This window comes from Cuculus canorus, chromosome Z (assembly GCF_017976375.1).
Source record: "Cuculus canorus isolate bCucCan1 chromosome Z, bCucCan1.pri, whole genome shotgun sequence".
NCBI lineage: Eukaryota > Metazoa > Chordata > Aves > Cuculiformes > Cuculidae > Cuculus > Cuculus canorus.
In genome coordinates this window covers 27,080,398-27,096,128 of record NC_071441.1, presented here as the reverse complement: position 1 = coordinate 27,096,128, position 15,731 = coordinate 27,080,398, and the positions used below count along the sequence as shown (strand labels likewise).

General features: G+C 37.9%; 1 protein-coding gene across 1 annotated transcript in view; it reads right to left on the bottom strand.

The window, feature by feature from the left end:
- ALDH1A1 (aldehyde dehydrogenase 1 family member A1) overlaps positions 1-14,255 on the bottom strand; it is a 39,138-nt gene extending 24,883 nt beyond the window's left edge. Inside the window, exons 1-2 of the mRNA XM_054054874.1 lie at positions 14,067-14,255; positions 1,996-2,100 (exon numbers count right to left, since the gene is read on the bottom strand). Coding sequence (XP_053910849.1) covers positions 1,996-2,100; positions 14,067-14,156 — 195 coding nt within the window. The 5' untranslated portion in view covers positions 14,157-14,255. The remainder of the gene's footprint in view (positions 1-1,995; positions 2,101-14,066) is intronic.
- Between the last annotated feature and the right edge of the window lie 1,476 nt (positions 14,256-15,731).

Here is a 15,731-nt window from a genome sequence, read left to right as displayed (position 1 = left end):
TGATAGGCTACTCTAAGCTTCAGAGTCTTTTTCAGGACTGTGTTCCAATACATTTTTCACAAAACCAGTTTGTTTTAAGGGAGAAGTACTGAGAAGACATATTCATAGCTAAAAATACTGATTTTAGCTATCATCTTTGCAGAGTTTATGTGTGAAAATATCGGTGTTTGTCCACTTCATGTTATCGATCATGAAAAGGCTTGTATAAATGTGTAATGATGAGATGGATGCATACCCCAACCCCTGCCATATCCAAATCAGCAGCAGTTTGGATCAAAGCAGGTAAAGGCCTGCCTGCTGCTAGGCCACCAACTCCTCCGGGAAACACATAGGAAGAAAAGCAACACAGTGAACACCAATAAAGAGCCTCATGTGGAATTTTGACTACGAGTGAACCACTTTCAACCTACATACATAACAGCATAAGTGAGTCTCCACAGACCTCTTCCTGCTAAGCAGTGTGGCTGCATGGCATTGATCTTCTTCAGTGCTGGGATGCCTCTTAAGTGTAGTCCTTGAAGAAATTACATGTTTTACCAACTACAGGTTGCTGAGCCCTATTTGAATCTTCCCTGGATGGCAGCTGGACTGCACACCAGTGCACACTCAAATGGCAGCTGGACTGCACACTCCAATCTCCTTTTTAACAAGGATTAGTTTTTTAGCCTAAATATAATTTTAAATAGAATAAATAATTTAGATCTATAATATTGTGTGATTTGGTATGCTTTTTAGTTATCTTTGCTTAACAGCATGAGTAGTTAGACTTGCTGAAGCAGTAGGTCATAAGCTGGGACTTCGCAGTTGAAAGCTTTCCTGGCATATACAACCTGGTTAGTTAAAATATGGCCTCCACAGTCACCAAAACCCAGGAAAATACAGAGACATCAAGGATGCAGATCATCAAAATCAGCTGCACTAAGACAAGATAAGAACCTGTCTGAAAGCCAGGTAAGGAATCCAAAGAGGAACTGGAAGATTGCAGACCCAGGTATTACTACTGGACTAAAGCATTCTACAAGGGGTGGATAAACAGTTTGTAAGAGTATAATTGCCTGGGAATTTCTTTCTTTCATGTCTCTAGAGCAGACCATGCTGCTGTATCTTTCCATTAAATTATTTGTTTTATGAAACCTGTTGCCTGAGAGTCTGCTTCACAAAACCTTAGATTCAGAGTCCAGTGCAAACTGATACCTGGCAGAAGTTGGCAGAAAGCCCAGATGAAGGTGGGTGGCATGGAGAACCATGATGAAACTTCGAAATCTTATCTAAGTGATATAGAGAATTGAGTGTGTACCCAATTCCTTTAGCTATGAACACATAAAATCCTTACTTCCTACCCTTAACCTCTGTATCGCTTATAAACTGTCAACTAAGTCTGAGACTAGGTTTGGATCAAGCTACACCTAGGCTTCTCTCTGAGAAGGAGTTTAGAAAGCAAGGAGGCCACTCTGCACCTTGTGACTTGATGGGACGTTTTTCCTTACCTTTTTGCACATCCAGACCCCGTGCAAAACACTTCATGTTGATTACAACCCGCTTTTCCCTCCATCTATCTCTGTAACCTTTGCCATTGAACTCTAAGTTGCAGTTTTATTTAAAATACTAATTCATGACAAATGAACAAATTACATCACTGTGTAAGGGAGAGCCAGGAAAAAACAACAAAACTCCCTAATTAAATTATTAGGTGTCACTGATCAAAGATAAAAAAATCAATATTGCTGTCAAATAAACCACCCCAAAATGTCCTCAGAACTTTCCTTATATGAGCAACATCCTAAGAATAAAGTGGTTTTTCAATGTCTGTTCGCAAACAATATTAAAACTTAGTAAAACAGCTGCAAATCAGGTTTGCAGAAGGTATACAGAATGAAGTAGGTACATATTTGAGGTGGTGTTTTACATCAATACAGACAGATGTTTATCTTCCTATTTTTAAGACACAGAAAAGAATTTAAAGCTTGGAGTCAAGAGCAAGAAAGAATACCATACCTTGTCACCTTCTTCAATATCACAAATTTTCTCTTCATTTGCAGGGTTAAAGACTTCAAATTTTTTGCCACTGACTGAATCATGCCACTCATTGTTTATAAATATCTGCAGAGGCAGAAATAGTGCAACAATATTAGTAATAAATATGTAGCTGTTTTCTGTTGTCTGTTTTAATGAATATAGCTATCTTTCATAGCTGAGAGATCCCTGATTGATACGTACCTCAATTAAAAATGGAGCAGTCATTTTTACATTATTCTGAAAAGATGAGTAATTACCAGGAGTATAGTTTTTAAATTAATTTCCTTTGGAAAGGCAACTTCTCCCTCTACATATTTTCTCTTTGTTTCACATCATAAAAAATATGCTATTGCAAAGATGTCCTTCTTCTCTCAAAATGGTCTGCAATGAACAAGGAAGGTATAGCCCTAAATGACCTACCCAAAACTACCTAATTTTTCTATGCTTACAGGGTTGTTAATAATTAGGGGTCTTTCTGTTACATGCCCCAACAGAAGTAAACTTAGTCTGTATGTTTAGTATGTATAGTACATGTAGTATCCTGGAGAATAGTATTTCATTTAACTTTGCTTTGATTTCACTCCACTCTCTCCTGACAAAAAATGAAAATTCCAAGAAAAATAAGAAATAGTACATTTTTCTGAAATTAAAGTCAATACTAAAAAAAACCCCTACCACCGTCAGTTGAATGAAACAAAGAAAGAACTACTTAAGCATATTAAAACCCAAACAACTATATTTCCCTATTTTCATCTTATAGGAGAAAAATAATTAGAGATTAGGAAGGGGTTCTTTTATTCTCACCAAAATCCTTTGGTGTTGTGGATTGGTATTTCATTGAATGTGATCCTAATCAAGATTTAAAAGCAGAAACATGATGCTCTTCATCTTTTACGTTAAAAGCAGAAAATACTCCGTTAAATAAAGATAAGAATCACAAATCAAGAGGAAATGACTGATGTGTTCACCAGAAGCACACCATTAGCAACCTTAGAGAAAGTCTAGACTTTTCTAGATGTTGGTAGTTAGTGCATTTCAGAAAGACACTCTTGAAAACACACTTAGCAGCACACGCTGGGAGGAAAGCCCTCTCTCATGTGAGATGGTTGCCTTGAAATAAAGTTAAATTACTACAAACACATATCTCTTCAATAACTGCTTTTCTGTTTATCCTAGTCTCACAAGGAAAGGAAGACAGCAATTCAGAATAAATCAGCATATACTAAAATGTTTATACCAGCGAAATTAAAAAGCCCAAGAGCTGTCAATGAGAGGAATTCCAATGGTACCTTATAGACAGAAGATGACTGTAGTTCTCCGCTATGTGAATATGTATATATAAAGATATACACATACACATACACATGCACATATATCCTTGTACAATTCAGTGGGTCCTAAACGAAAATGCATATGAAAAAATGACTCTTCTGGTTATAGTTTTCAAATCTACTTCCTGTTCTTCCTTTGGAAAGACTCAAGGACCTCAATGTGGACATTTTCACATCACAATGCTGCTATCTCCTAGGGATTGCACTATGGGTGCCTGAAGTGAGATTGTGCTGTATTATCATAGTATCATAGAATCATAGAATAGTTAGGGTTGGAAGGGACATTAAAGATCATGTAGGTCCAACCCCCCTGCCATGGGAAGGGACATCCCACTAAACCAGGCTGCCCAAGGCCCCATCCAACCTGGCCTTGACCACTTCCAGGGATGGGGCGTCCACAACCTCCCTTGGCAACCTGTTCCAGTGTTTCACCACTCTCATGGTGAAGAAATGCTTGTTAATGTCCAGTCTACATCTGCCTCTCTCCAGTTTATACCCATTCCCTCTCATACTATCACCACAAGCCTTTACAAATACTCCCTCCCCAGCTTTCCTGTAGCCCCTTCAGGTACTGGAAGGTTGCTATAAGATCTCCTCTGGGCTTTCTCTTCTCCAGGCTGAACAGGCCCAACTCTCTCAGCCTGTCACAGAATCACAGAATCACAGAATCACAAGGTTGGAAAGGACCCATTGGATCATCGAGTCCAACCATTCCTAACACTCCCTAAACCATGTCCCTAAGCACTTCATCCACCCGTTCCTTAAACACCTCCAGGGAAGTCGACTCGACCACCTCCCTGGGCAGCCTGTTCCAGTACCCAATGACTCTTACCGTGAAGAATTTTTTTCTGATATCCAACCTGAACCTCCCCTGACGGAGCTTCAGGCCATTCCCTCTAGTCCTGTGCCCTGTCACCTGGGAGAAGAGGCCAGCTCCCTCCTCTCCACAACCTCCTTTCAGGTAGTTGTAGAGAGTAATAAGGTCTCCCCTCAGCCTCCTCTTCTCCAGGCTAAACAACCCCAGCTCTCTCAGCCGCTCCTCATAAGACTTGTTCTCCAGCCCCCTCACCAGCTTTGTTGCTCTTCTCTGGACACGCTCCAGAGCCTCAACATCCTTCTTGTGGTGAGGGGCCCAGAACTGAACACAGTACTCGAGGTGCGGTCTCACCAGTGCTGAGTACAGAGGGAGAATAACCTCCCTGGACCTGCTGGTGACCCCATTTCTGATACAAGCCAAGATGCCGTTGGCCTTCTTGGCCCCCTGGGCACACTGCTGGCTCATGTTCAGTCGGCTGTCAACCAGCACCCCCAGGTCCTTCTCTTCCGTGCAGCTCTCCAGCCATTCTTCCCCCAGTCTGTAGCGCTGCATAGGGTTGTTGTGCCCCAAGTGCAGGACCCGGCATTTGGCCTTGTTAAACCTCATCCCATTGGTCTCGGCCCAGCAGTCCAGCCTGTTCAGATCCCTTTGCAGAGCCTCCCTACCCTCCAGCAGGTCGACACTTCCTCCCAGCTTAGTGTCATCTGCAAACTTGCTAAGGGTGCACTCGATGCCTTCATCCAGGTCATTGATAAAGACATTGAACAGAGCTGGACCCAGTACTGAGCCCTGAGGAACTCCACTTGTGACTGGCCTCCAGCTGGAGTTAACTCCATTGACCACCACTCTCTGGGCCCGGCCATCCAACCAGTTTTCAACCCAGGAGAGTGTGCGCCTGTCCAGGCCAGAGGCTGACAGTTTCTGCAGCAGAATGCTGTGAGAAACTGTGTCAAAGGCTTTACTGAAGTCCAAGAAGACTACATCCACAGCCTTTCCCCCATCCAGTAGTTGAGTGATTTTGTCATAGAAGGTGATCAGGTTAGTTTGGCAAGATCTGCCTTTTGTAAACCCATGTTGACTGGGCCTGATCACCCGGTTCTCTTGCATGTGCTTCATGATAGCACTCAAGATTACCTGTTCCATGACTTTCCCTGGCACTGAGGTGAGACTGACAGGCCTGTAGTTCCCCGGATCCTCTCTGCAACCCTTCTTGTATATGGGCACAACATCAGCCAGCCTCCAGTCTAGTGGAACTTCCCCAGTCAGCCAGGACCTCTGGCCTTGTAGAGAAGGTGCTGCAGCCCTCCGATCATCTTTGTAGCCCTCCTCTGGACCCATTCCAATAGCTCCATGTCCTTCTTACATTGAGGATTCCAGAACTGGACACAGTATTCCAGATGAGGTCTCACAAGAAGAGACCTGCACTCAGAATGTGAATATAATCATACAAACATCTAGCAGCCGTGGATGCGGACGGTGTATATAAGCTCATCATTTGGCAGGATTACAGTTGGTGGTAGTGCGCATGGGATGGGAATCCAAACCTCTCTGATACTGGTCTTCAGCACATGGCTAAAATTCCTGCTTTTGAAGGGTGAAACTACTTGCCTGCTATGGCTTCAGCCTTTGACAAGATGATCTTTGGGTAATTGTTTTAGCTGCAATTGCATTATAATAGTATGACTATCTTCCACTTAAGATCATCCTAACCATTTAATGTTATTAATAATTTATTCAGTAATTTCTATCAAGATCCGAATTACCTCCAGTTTAATGGTTACAGATATCAAATCTTTTGTCACCCTGACATTGGTAACACTTCCCTGTCTTTTTCTTTGCCTTTAGGCACAAGCTGCAAACGTACTACTGTTATTCTGACTTTTCTCACCAATATCTGGTTAGTATTGTTTGAAATGCAAGGGCTATTACAGCAAATTACTATTGCTTGTGTCCACTTCGACAGGTTTTTTTATACTTCATTCCAACTGTGAGGATGGCTTTGTATCTCCACAGTGATTTCCCTCTGCAGACACCACTAGTTTTGATTTTCCATTTCCAGATGTCATTTAACACTTTCTAGCCTCCATGCAGAACGCCTATATACAAGGAAAGCCAGGCCAGCATACATTGTTCATTTAACTGTTTTCCCCTGAATTCTGCCTGATATGGACTGGAAAAAGTTTAATGTTAAAACCAAGTAAATAAGCTAAAATTGTGTGTTTCTCAATCTTACTGGAATACCCTTTTTATTAAACGTCTTTCTCTTTCAAACTTTTTGTGAAGTGCCAAATAAATATCTAGCAATTAAGAAACACAAAAGAACAAATTGCACAGCAGCTGTCTACACCAAAGTTGATCACAATAACTTACTCAGCAGCAATGAAACTGATACTCAAAGTTCATTTAGTAAGTGTTGGAAACTGTGTCCTTCCTCAAAGATTACTTTTATATCGTCTGAAAGCACATTGTGTACTGAATTTTCTTTGCATGCCTGGAATGAATACCATTGACTCTTGATTGCAACATTGCTGGCACACTTAAAATAAGATCTAAACAAAGCAAGAAAAGCATTGTCATTTCCAATATTGATCTTTTATGATCTGCAGCCTTTTGTGTTATAATATCCTCAGAAATCCAAACCTAACCTCTTTCATATGGGAATAAGTAATTGGCAAAGGTAGTGTTACAAGTGAAAGAATAATTAAATGTTTGAAATCCTTATAAAGTCTAAATGATACCAGGGTTATACAAGAATACGTTCTCCAAAGACCGTACAAAATTCTCACCATGTCTTCTTTGCTTTTAGTATTAATTTTGTTGTTTCTTTGGTGTGGAACTTCCCTTCTCTTTCAAGCTCTGGTCTCCTAATTTTAGTTGTGCTATATATATCCCTTAAAACTGTTTCCAGAGGAGGTTTCAGTATTGAGTGACTCTATGTCTCCAGGTTTTTGGTTACTGAATATTAATCATACTGTTGATGGAACGTATAGAAATTAGTCTAGTTTCCCACTAAAACAAACAAATGAACAAAATATCAAGGAAATAAACACTGCAATTTTTCCTAAAAATGCCATACTTTTCAGTTGCGTAGGTAGAATATGGCATCATATGCATTATTCTGAAAAAGTAAATGTCTTTCAGAAGATATACTTAATAAGATTATTAAAATATCTATAAAATTTCTGAAATTTCTCTTTTGTAGTATTAAATATATTACAAAATGAATTAATTCAGGAATTGTTAAGTGATAAAGAATAATATAATCTACTAAAAATATGCTCTACCTTACCGTAATTATTGAGAAGTTATAAGCTATGGCATTGCTGTCAAAATATAGAGGACAAGTAGATTGAAGGCTAAGGTTCTCTGGTGAAATTTGAGGTACATATCTCTGTTAACAAAGGCAAAACAGAACCTGGGCCTTACTTACAATACCTCTGCTACCCTAGAGCCTGCCATCTCTTAACCACTGCTGATGAAATTATCAAAATGAGTTAACTTCTTATTTCTAACCCTGTAGGGTAGCCATAAAGCAGAAAGGAAAACCTCATTGGAAAGTTCTTATATAAGGCACAGACTCCAAAAAGGGGAGGCTGTGTTTCCTCCAGATGTTCTGTAGGCTGTTCTTCAAAGTGGACAGCATAATGTACACATTCCAGTGTTAACAGTACCTCTCTTCCTACGCCTAATCATCTCTGTGATCTCTGGGTTTGTGTCAGTGCTGAAATGGGGTCTTCACTCTAGGCTGCCCTTCTGGTGCCTAAGCTGACCCTCCTGCTGCTGCTGGGACTGCTGCCCCTTCCTTTTGACTTTCTCTCAGTCATGCTATGTTGCTGGCACACATGTGAGATCTTGACTGTGTTCATCATTGAGACCATGGCAGGCTTTGACTGGCTGTACCAAGTATTTTGTGTTCAAACTATGTGGCACCTTGCCCCACCTTTAGTCATCCGAGCTTTGCTGTGAGATCAACTAGCAGAAAAGATGATTCCCATTTCCTTTCCATTAGTATGAAAGACCCACTGCTGCAGTCCAGAGAAGTAGGAACATTTAAATAGAAAACCAGAAAATACTTTGAGGCAAACAAGTCAAAACAAATGATGATTGCCTCAAGGAAGGACAAAGTCAAGATTCCAAAATTGCAAGATAAAATTTTTTGTCATGAAGACCTGGAATTTGAACCCTATCACCACAAATGTTCTGAAAACATGACAGCTTCCAGGGAAAAGTTTTTTTGCATGTTATTAAAATTGCTTATACTGACTGTCTGTGTCTTTGTTATTAATTTGTGAATAGTTTAATAATAATTATTAAGATCGGTAAAAATATTATCTGTTAGTAGATAGATCAAAAATTTGCTGTTAATATTTTCCAGTATTTTTCAGCTCTTCATAGGTGAGCACCATATATAGTTTGTTATTTCTGCCTTCGACCACCAGGACTGACTTGCGAACTTCTGAGATAACAAAAGCTGTCAGGGAAATAAATATGAAAGTCCCTGGGAATTTCAGATATGTGAAGTTGATTACAGAAATATTCACTCAGAATTCTGACTCTTATTAAAGGGCAAAGACAGCAGTTAAATGGTTAATATGAAAAAGCCACCTTCAGTAACTAGTTACATTGCCAAGAAAAGAGAAAAAAGTAAAAGGTAAATATTAACATAACATTGCTATGACATTAGAGTATGCCAAATTCATATCTGTCTGTGAAAGGAATAATAGCAAAACATACCATCTTTGGAAGTTTTTAAAGTATTTGTTTAAATAATATAGTTAGTGCACCAACCAATATCACCCATAATATTAGTTTAGAATATCTTTCTTATTAGCGATTTAAAACATAAATTAATTATATTACATATATATACAAAATTGTATCGGGGCTGTATATATCAAACTATACAGATCCCTGTCTTAAACTAGATAGCAGCTGTTGCATATGCAGGTATGAAAGAAAAGTAAGAAGTCAAAACTCTTCTTGTAAGCTGTGTTACATATATTGCAGGCAGATCCACTCACAAATGTGCATGCAGCCATACTCATTTAATGCTGTGGGGTTTATGGTGCAAACAAACTGTATGTGGAACTCTAAAGCCGGGCAGCTTTGAAGTACCAGCCGACAGCAGCCTCCGGCAACTCCCCTGCCCTGCTGAAAAAAAAGGAAACCATTTGGGATCATCTTGCACTATGTTACAGTGTGTTGACTGTCAGGCAAAACTCCACTGGTAGCCTAGGGTTCTTTCGTGCTGATTTGTCAGACATACACACAAAAGAACTACCCTTCTGTGGCACACTCTGTGGAGAGGTGTGTTTGTGATGACTGACTATGGACCACAAGGTTCAGGGCTTCAAATTTATTTTGCAAGGATTTTGAAATGTTGTTGCAGTCATTTTGTAGCCATTATTTCACTGGTATTTTAAGAGGATAAGGTGGTTTCTATTTCAGCTATGAAAAGATTTGATGATTTTCAGACTTCTTTGCACTAGACCTGGAAATACAGATTTCTTGTAGATAGGACTTATACTACTAAACCTTAGTATTTAAAATAGAGCCGAGGTAACAGGCCATTGTAGTCAAAACCAATGTCAGAGTGCAATAAAATCTTGATTCTCTGAAATTACTGATTACAGTTCAGATAATCTGATACCATTTACCATATGTGGGGCTGAAGTCACCCGCAAGACTGCAGTACTTCTCCTTTTGTTTAAACAGTTGATTTGATCACTCAAATAACCTGAGCAGAGAATGGGGAGGCAGGGCCTGCTCTTTGCCTTTCTTTGTCATCCCAGTTGTTTTTTTCTTCCTTTCAGTCCTTGAGTATTTTTAAAGGATCATGAGTTCATTTTATAAAATATTTGCTGGATGGGATGTCCCATATTTGTTTCTGTGCTACTTGAGGAAAGAAAGTATTTGACTCCAGAGAACTTTATCTCAGATGGACCACACTACAGCTCTGCTGAAACAGATTTTAGAGCCTCTGCATTAGCTGTTATAAACTCATGCAACATAACCTCTTGCTGCATCTTCCTTAGAAAAAAGATCCCCTTTTTTTTGGATCCAGTGTTGTCCAAACTCTGCACAGGGTCTTGGGCCTCAGTGCTTCTGTAGAAGTGACTTAAAAGTGCAGTTTGGAGAAGAAAATATTTAATTTCTTATGTTGTAAAGATCCCACGTGTGATTACATATTCAGTTTCTGTCCGTAAGCTTATTCTTCATAAAAGGAGAATTTTTATGAAGTTTGCTATAACTATTATAAACTGTAATCCATACTACAGTGATGTAGTCAAGAAAAATAACAGAACTGTCTTAAACATGAACTATCCCAAACTTAGCTATTAAGGGTAGCTTTATAACTATGGAATAAAATTTCTAAACTATCTTCTCTTTAGATACCAGAAACTCTTCCAAAGTTATGGTACAAGAAAAGTATAACTTCTTCCCCCTGTAAATCTGCTCCGAGTCTACAATTCTTGCTATGATAAGGCTTTTCTTGACAATCCTCTTCAAACAAACCCAGTGGCCTGTTTTACAGAGCTAAAAGCAATCACTAAATTTCAACAGCTGCTCAGCTGACTGCTCACAAGCTTTCTAGAATAGACAGGAAACCTGAGAATGACACCACCAGCATTTTTGTAGAGACCAGGAGCAGTGAAGAGGCACCAGAGACATGGAAGGGATCTCGCATGGTGAAGGCAATTCAGCATCGCTCAGGTGGGATGATACATGGAGCTGAAAAATTGTTGGCCCCTATTCACAATTACTTTTATTGATTATTTGGGTCATTCAGGTATTCTTGAATTTGATGCTGGCTGTAAATCTTACAGTTAAATCTAAACATGATAGGGATTTTTGGCACAAGAGGAGGCTCATTTGAGGTGCTATAAGTTCTGATTTAATAGTCCCAAAGTTTGTAATGGAATCTCATATTCTTTAAGCAAACTAGGTAAAATCTGTGAAATTACTTAAGGAGCTACTAAAGATTGAAATTTTAGACTTTAAAAAATCTATCAATATAGCATACCTGCTGTGAAAACTCTTTTCTCCCCTCAGGTTTTTCCTTACACAAAATTAATACTTGGCTAATATTTCATGTAAATTCTCCCCTCTCTTCCTTCCACTCCTCCTCCCCTTTGGAACTGTATGTTATTATTCATACAGTAATTACATTCTACTGCTGCAAGGAACTAATAATCAGAGAACATACTCTTTCTACTAATTTGTTTAATCTTTTTGATTTGTTAGTTGGTGATCTTCTATTTACAAAGTCAACTGATCTTAGCAAAGACTATGTCTCTATAGTACCTTTATAGCTGATTACTTTTCCCCAAAATTTTAATTTGTGTTTACCCTTCATTGTTTGTGAAGCTACTGATTGCAACATATGTGCTACTTGGCTACAATTTTCCTTCGCACAGAGTGGCTTACCTTCAACAGTTTCTGATATTCCACATGCAGCTTAGTGAGAAAATGTGCTGTCATTTTCTCCCATTCATGTAATTTGACAACCAAATAATTAACTAATCTGAGTTTCTCTGATTAAAGGAGCACCATGGGGCTTAATGTATGTGAAAGCATCATGGCAGAAATCATTCCTCAAACAAACGTTTAGTTCCTTAATGTTAACTAAGTAAAGTATTTACTAGTACACTTGTAGCCAGCTACGAACACCTATTCAGTTCATTGGAATACTTTTATATGAGACTCAGATATGAAACCAATCCAAGATCACTTTGTGATTCAATATCCAAGCCAATTTAGCTGTTTAAAATGCACTCAATTTAATTCCTGAAATTAAAATTCACTGAAGAATGCTTAGTTTTATGCTATACGTGAAAGGCCTAACCTGAAATATAACTATAAATATATAGCTATATATTTAATATAGCTATATAAATATATAATATTTAGAGGCTAATATAAATATAGCCTCTAAATCCATAAACTAAGTATATGGAAATACTTAGTTAAATGTTCTCTATAAAAAGCCCAGAATGATTCTTCTCATAGAAAATAATGTATGTGTTAAGTAAAGAGATAAGACTTTGGAACATCTCCTGTAGGCCCTTCTTCCTTGTGTGATGGCTGTTGATTGATACTATTCCATGGTAGAAAAAAAGAAAACTGGGTTTTCAAAGCAGAGTGATCTGCAAACTTCCCAGGTGCTTCAGACAGAAATGTTAATATATCAGCAGTAATTAGCACTTCCCTCATTTTGATCCCTCCAATGTTTCTATCTCACACACTGTGTTCCTACTTGTATGGAAAACGAAGTGTAAGGAGACAAGAGTGAAAAGGCTCTATTAAGTTGTAGTATGTCTGCTGGGTGCAAAATAACATCTCTATTATCCCATCTGTCCTTCCTGTCACTGTCGTAGCTTTCAGACAGTCCTATGTGATATTTGAAGAGAGGAGGAAATCAAGCCTCCAAAAGGGTGTGTTGTATTTGATCACTTCTGCAAACAACTGCATTGCGTTTCTATGGGTTTTTAAGGATATAGTGTCTATTGTCAATGCTTTCTTTCTCAAAAGAAGCAGGCAATTGGTCCACGACACTCTTCTTTATCACTCGGTATAGACATTTCAGTCATGCTGTCTGTCTTGTAGTTGCTTTTTTGTATTAATGGCATAAGCTTTTGCTAACTGAATATTTTAGAAGGATAGAAATATTTACAGGAATTTGTCTTCGATTTATAGTTACGTAAGATTTCTTAGCTGGCACTTTGTTGATGCATGCTACTGCAGTTTCTGAATTCCTGGAGTACTGTGACTGAGGCAATAAAGTATCTTACCTAAATCTTTTTTTTTTTTTTTTTTTTTTTTTTAAACAAGAAGAGCAGTGGAGAGAGTAGAGAGCTATCACGTGGCAGAACTACATAACCTTCATAGCCTGTTAAATATTTACAAAGTAAGGGCCCGCATGATTTATTCAAAAAAGATATCCACTGAAGTCTGCTTAGTTTTTTTTCCTTGAAAAGAATAGTATAAAGTGGAATTCAAAGTGACTAATTTAGGCAGTCAGTGAACACCTTCCTTTTGGAAAAGAAAATAAGCAGTCATTCTAGAAAATAAAATGTAGTTCCATTGCAATAGTAATGAGAAAAAAAAAACCCAACAGTAACTGAAGATTCTTGGAACAGGTCCTTTCTGATCAATTGTTCTATGAGAATGTTTCAGAGTTCAGTGTTTCAATATTTCCTGCCATCAGTTTGTTCAAAGTTCTTGAAGATATCTGCGCACTATTATAGAAAACAGGCAAAAGGTCTTTTCAAGCTGGGAACACAAGTCTGGATTCAGACCTTTATCTGTGTATTTCTAACTATATAAGAACGAATTTTCTGTTACAAAAATTTTATGGTAATAGTGGTGGTAGACTCTCTGTTGCATTGATAGTTACTTTTATAAAGAAAACTCAGATTCATTATCTGTAAGAAAAATGTATGAGTGAAGTGAATTTTGCTTTAGTTTCTTTTTAATGCATAAGCTTATTTGGTATAATTATTTAAATCTGATTGTAATACAATGCAATATGCTAATGTTTGAATTTGTTCTCACAGTTCTGAAAAGCAATATAACAATAGAAACTTTTCCTTCTTTCCTCTATTTATGCTTTCAGACTAACTTATTATTGCAGAAAGTTTATTTCAGGAGATAATTGACTCACATTCCAAGTGAAATATGAAATAATTCTATCTCATTTGCACACTTCTTGAAATACTTAGGTTAAAAGGATCACTCTGTACTTCAGCTGCTAATATGTATAATATCAGAAACAGTTCAGAATAAACATTTTAGACACTGATTTATAGCTGCTTCCATGATTCAAGGTAGATTTAAATAAGCTCATCGTACTGCCTGAGTTGAAAGCATATGAAAAATTAAGAAACACAAATGCTACTCACCTTGGTGTACTTAATTTTCAGATCTTTGAGAGGTTCTGGCAATGCTGGCAGAACTGAAGCAGGATTTCTCTCTGAATCTTGCTTCTTCATGTTTTCGGTTGAGAGTTCGAGGATGTTCCTGAAATGCAGGTGAAATGAGGTATAAGAGGAGCACAGTGATTTTTGTCCTGACTGAGCTCTTAGCTTTATTTGTGCTTTTTTTATCTGTACTCGCCATGGTATATTTGCATACAAGAATACGATTGGATGAAAGAATTCATGGCAAAGAGAAAATGATACTACTTAATTTTAAGACCAAAAGCACTAGTATTTTCACTGAGCTGAGATTTTGATGAAGCAAATGCTGCTCAAACAATCTGCTTAACCAGACATTATGAATTTCTTACTGGGGAACACAGTTTAAGGCTTCCTCATCTCATCTCTTCTCATCTCATCTCTAAAATTGCTTTCTCTAAGAAGGCAGGCCCCCAGATTTTAAGTGAAGTTCATCATGTATGTGAGGGCAGTTCTGAAGATAAAGAAAGACTTGTTAGCTGTGGAAATAAACTAATTTATTTTCATTGGAGAGTTGGTGAGAACAAATCCAAGAGATGGAATGAGTTTGCTTAAAACCAAGCCACCTTATGTTACACTTCAATATGTTCAGACTACACTATCTTTCCTGTAATTAATACCTGCTTTGTAAATCTCAGAGATAAATGATAACAGATGAGATACAAAAAAACTTCACAAGCTTTTCAAGAAATGTAAAATTAAGACAAAATAGATCAAACTAGAAAAAGTACTTTGCAGGTAGAATCAAGCAAAATGTTGTTCTTTTTTTCCAGATAGCATCACAATTTTGAAGACAAAATTTTTACTGCAGTATCTTTTGGAAAATCTGAGTTTGTGTATTTAAAAAAAAATTATTTAATAGAAAAAGACTTTTCTGCCCAGGGTAGCACACATTGGTGAGTACATGTCCAGTTTTGATTATTCAATGAGAAACATATATCTGGTACAGTCAATTTTATAAGGCACAAGAAACTCCTTTATTCATTAAATCCTACTTTTTTTTTTTTTTTCTGGTATCATAGAACAACTTGGGAATGAATTAGCAGTTGTTTTTATAAGCTAAGCTTTTGATTTATAGATTTGTGACATAGAAATAAAGAAAAATGATTTTACTGCTTTCATTGAGACTACCTGATGCTTGAAAAACTCACTGGGCTCAGTCAATTCGTATATCAGCATTACCTAAACTAACTAAAGATGGAGGTTTTCTTGCTTTTAACTGATGGATGAGATAGGACATACCATGAGATTAATTTTATGATGCATTAGTTTTACATAATGTAATTTCTGAGTTAAAGAACATGCAATAATTGCCATTTGTGATTTTTTTGTTTGGCCACATGGTTGGAGCAAGATTTTCAGGCCTTTAGAAAAATCCAGGTAGTTTCTGAATAACAGAGAGTTCTGTTATCACAATGGTCATCTCTCAGTGAGACATAAAGAGCTGTGTGGACTTGAAACCTTAAGCCATTCACCCATGTGAAAGAAGGGTGCCCATTCCCATTATCACAATGGCGTTACATCCATGGTTACCATCTCAGTTACTTTGTTTTAGATGCATCCTTCCGCTCTTCTACCTCAGCTGGTGGGCTCAAGAAATCCCAACGTAGA